General features: G+C 55.8%; 1 protein-coding gene across 1 annotated transcript in view; it reads right to left on the bottom strand.

The window, feature by feature from the left end:
* Nucleotides 1–3894, bottom strand: part of LOC104074636 (dynamin-2) — a gene marked incomplete at both ends in the record, with an annotated part of 15318 nt that extends 11424 nt beyond the window's left edge. The window contains 6 exons of the mRNA XM_009574820.1: nucleotides 1187–1254; nucleotides 1808–1943; nucleotides 2589–2731; nucleotides 2855–3015; nucleotides 3279–3377; nucleotides 3691–3894. Of these exons, the coding sequence (XP_009573115.1) occupies nucleotides 1187–1254; nucleotides 1808–1943; nucleotides 2589–2731; nucleotides 2855–3015; nucleotides 3279–3377; nucleotides 3691–3894 (811 nt within the window). The remainder of the gene's footprint in view (nucleotides 1–1186; nucleotides 1255–1807; nucleotides 1944–2588; nucleotides 2732–2854; nucleotides 3016–3278; nucleotides 3378–3690) is intronic.
* Nucleotides 3895–4078: the final 184 nt, after the last annotated feature.

The raw sequence follows: 4078 nt of genomic DNA, 5'->3' as shown, positions 1-4078 counted from the left end.
ATTGCCTCCAGCCGGTTCAATACCTTACTGGTACACTGTCTAACTGTATTGATTAACTCCTGAATAACGAGGTCGACACACTTCAGACAAGGCTCTTTCAGCTTCACCACCTGCTTTTTCACAATGGCTTCGAATGCCAAGTCTGGGGTGAAGAGCCCCGTCCTACAGGAATCCGCAGGCGGGGCGAGAGGGCAGAGACATGGCGGAGAAAAAAACAAAATGGGTGATCAGGTTTGGAGGCGATCGGCTGCGTCCTGGAGAGCAATTCCCTCCCCAGCGCCGTGAGCTGGGGCGGCCCCGGTCCTGGATCCACGGCATCGCTGAACCCCGCTTTTCCCCCCACCGTTGGGGCTGCCACGACCCCTCGTAGTAGCACCCTCCAACCTCTCCCAGCACCTCCAATTAGGGTGCTACTTCCCCCCACGAACGAGAGCGAGAGCCCAGGTGCATCAGCACCGCAAGGAAATGGGAATTAACCTTTTTTGTGGTGTTTAGGGAAAATAGGTGACCACCAGCAGGCCAAGTGACTCCTGGAGAGAGTGTTAAAGCAAAGAGGAAAAAACTCTACGTTTCTCTTTTCCCGTCACAGCACCAGGCCGAAGGAGAGCGGGCCCGCCAAGAAGAGGACTTGCATTGAATGCCGTTCCTCTTCGGGGTCCCTAATTCCCTCAAGAGATCTGTGCTGGACGGGCTGAGACGCCCCGCTCCCCAGCACACGCACCTACAGCCAGGACCTGGATCCCTCTTGTAGTGAGAAGGTTTAACTCACGTTCCCTACCTTTCTCTCAAGGTCATTTCTTCCCCCGCTTACAGGAAGGTAAGAGGAAAGATAAAGGTTATTTTAGCGGCTGAACTGAAGGCACAAGGGGAAATTTTTCAGCTCAGCGCCTGGGTTTTCCGGGGCACTTAGGGAGCGGGGCAAGCCTGACTCTGCTACCGAGACCGCTCGCTACGCTGGAGGGACACACGGGGTGGCCGAGTTACCCCTTTAATTCCCTCTAAAAGGCAAGGAACGTCCATTTTCAGCAAACGCTGGTCTCCACACGACACCGGACGATGAGCTGACAGCGATAGGTATCACCTCTCCCTCGGCAGGAAAGCTCCGATCACACACACCCCGCGGACCAGGCTTACTGATCTACTCTAAGGAGAACAGGATCCGTGACCGCGCCGCTCCGATACTTGCCTCACACCGTGGATGTTTTTAATTGCATAGCTTATTTCTCGCCTCAAGTCCTTCTCGTCAAACTCCATCTGAATAGGGAGGAAAGCCACAGTTAGATTTTTACAGCAAGCAACTTCTGGCAATCAGGTGGGCGTGCAAGCGGGCTCCTGCTCCAGCCCTTCTTTTGCAGCATCGCAAGAGGCCTGAAGCACTCATCGTCTTTACAAGCAGGTTCAGAGGCTGCCCTCTATCCTGGCCAGGCTGGCTCGCTCTCTGCGGTTTACTTATCTCAAATCTTGAGATCTTGCCTGGTTTGATATCCTCCTGCTCCGCAACTTCCTCGTTACAAGCCCAGTGCTTAAGCCAGAGGTCAGGCATCACCACCCAGAAATGACAGCCCACAGCGTCTACCGAAACACACGACTCTAATAAAACATCCCCTCCTTCTGTAAATGCCTTCGGGTGCCAGGAAGGGAAAGGCGTGTAGGACTGCCGGGGCTGAGCTGGGCTTCAGCTCCACGTGGATATCACAGCCCGGCAAGAGAGAGTTCAGCCCATCCCAACCACGTGCGGCTTTCTGTAGGAGCAGTCTGCCCGACACTATCTACGCAGCTCCACACGCGCTCCCCAGGCCAGCTTTACCTTCACTAGCTCGAAAGGAAATCTCTCGTGGAAAATGCGATTGATTCTGGCACCGCCGGAGAGTTCGAGCGTGTCCACCTGGTCTCCTGAACCTTCGATTCGTTTCTCAAAGTCCACACCGAACTGCTGGACCATTCTGTGGAGAAGCAACGGGATTAAACGGGCACCAGCGGAGTGCAAAGGACGGACAGACACCCAGACTGCCTCCTACAGCCAGCACCACCCCACCAGCTCTGCTTCAGCTACTCAAGGCTGCCTAAAAGTTCTCCCAATTCCCTCTGTTGGAGTTGCAGAAGCAAAAAATCTCCCTTTTGCTGTCGTCTAAAGAGCACGTGGGCAGGTCAAGGACGGACGCAAGTCGTCCTTTCTAATTCCGAGACCAAACTGTTTGCTTTAGGACAGGCAGGTCACGCACGCAGAGCACAGCAAGCACGAGACGCTAATTCTTGCCTGCAGAGATGCTCGGAAGGCATTTCTGGGAGAGGCTTTCCTTGTCCTTCCCAGCAGCCTGCCAGACAAGCGCCGGAGGACACAGAATCTCTCCTAGATGCCAGCTTAGCACCGTTGGAGTTGGCAGGGCCATCCGCCAGCAGCGCTCGCTCCCAACAACGGGGCTATTCCGGGCTCTTCCTTGGAAGAAGCCACCGGCTGAGATAAATGAGCCTCGCACAAAGGGCAGAGCGAGTTTATTTCTGAGCCAGCAACGTTTCTGGCTGGGAGAGGTGAATCTCCTCTGCCAGGTGAGGCACTGGAAACGCAGCACTGAGCGAGAGAAACCTACTGTAACAAAGCTTTGGTTTTTCGTGTGGGGTCATCGGGGCGGAAGTTCTTGTACTCCTCAACCTCCTTCTCCAGGGAGAGCAGCTGACTCTGAAGTTTGCTGCGCAGCGAAGGCAGCGTCTCCCGAATGTGGTTGGTCAGTTGCTGCAAAAGAATCGAGGTAACTGAGACACCTTCCTCTCCACCAGACCGGCCGCAGGAACATCCCTTTTCCACCAGAGATAAACACCAGCACCGCAAAACACTCGGGAAGGGAACCAAGCCTACCTGGTTAAGGACTTTCTGCAAATGCGGGGTGCCCATCCGATCGGCCATGTGCCGGTAAGCCGGGTGAGAAAGGAAGAACTTCCGCTCGGCTGCCAGCGCTGCCCTGATGTCCTTCTTACCATCGATGTCCTTCTGGCTTCGGTTAACGACGCCGATGTAGCCTGCAAGAGGACACATTGGCTCTTGGTACGGACAGACCCAGCTGAAAGGCGTCCGAGCAGGGCCGTGCAGCTCCGTTTCGCCATCCACAGCCACTTCTCCCGGAGCAAAGGGCAGCACGAAGGCCCTGAGCTCCCCAGCAGACACCGGAGAGCACAGGGGCTGCCCTTCGACTCGTTTTGAAATGCCACTCTCTCCACACGAGAGACGAAGGTCGTGGGGGGGAGGATACGGGGTGACGCAAAGCCTGCGTGGTTCATTATACCTCTTCGTAAAGGAAGCAGCTTGTTCTCCAGCACGTCTCTGGCATCTGTGCCTTCATCCATCAGATCCAGCTTGGTGATGACTCCAATCGTCCGCAAGCCTGAAGCGGCCACACAAACGAGCAATCGATTAATCTCATTTCGCAGAACGCATCAAAAGGAGGTGCGCGAGCGCGTAACCGAAACAAACACGGACCCGCCAGCGAGGAGTGGAACTGCTGGCCCTTCCTCAACTGTCAGAGGACAGAGAATCCTCTGTGAGAGGAGGAGGAGGGATAAGGAGACCCTCTGGTACCAAAATCTGATTGCCGAGACTCTGCTCTGCCGCGCCAGCCGCTGAAGGCTTCGTCACTCCATACCCGGGCTGGAGCAGCAGCATGGGCAGAGACAGGCAGGAGGACACGTCCATCTCACCTTGAGGATCAACTTCTTTTGCCATCTTGAGCGCGTCCGAGTTGGCCAGATCCATGTTTGCCGGCGTGACAGCGAGGATCAAGCTGCTCTCCCTGCTGATGAACTGCAGGATCATGTCTTTGATCTGGTACTCGATGTCCTGCGGTTGGTCCCCCACCGGCACTTTGGTGATACCCGGGAGGTCGATCAGAGTCAGGTTCAACACTGAAAGGACAGAGACCACCCGCGTTCGGGGTCGAGGGCCTGGCGTTGGGAGCTGTCAGTCTTGCAGCTGGATCTCTTCAGATCTGCTGACAGATCCACCCCTCCACAAGCCTTAAAATCCCCTCTCGAGGAAGAGTTACTGCTGTATTTGCTCAGGGGGCGGCCCAGGCAGCCCCCATCGACC

The sequence above is a fragment of the Fulmarus glacialis genome, unplaced genomic scaffold, assembly GCF_000690835.1.
Source record: "Fulmarus glacialis isolate BGI_N327 unplaced genomic scaffold, ASM69083v1 scaffold18530, whole genome shotgun sequence".
In the NCBI taxonomy this organism is placed as follows: Eukaryota; Metazoa; Chordata; class Aves; order Procellariiformes; family Procellariidae; genus Fulmarus; species Fulmarus glacialis.
This window is presented reverse-complemented; position numbering and strand designations above follow the sequence as displayed.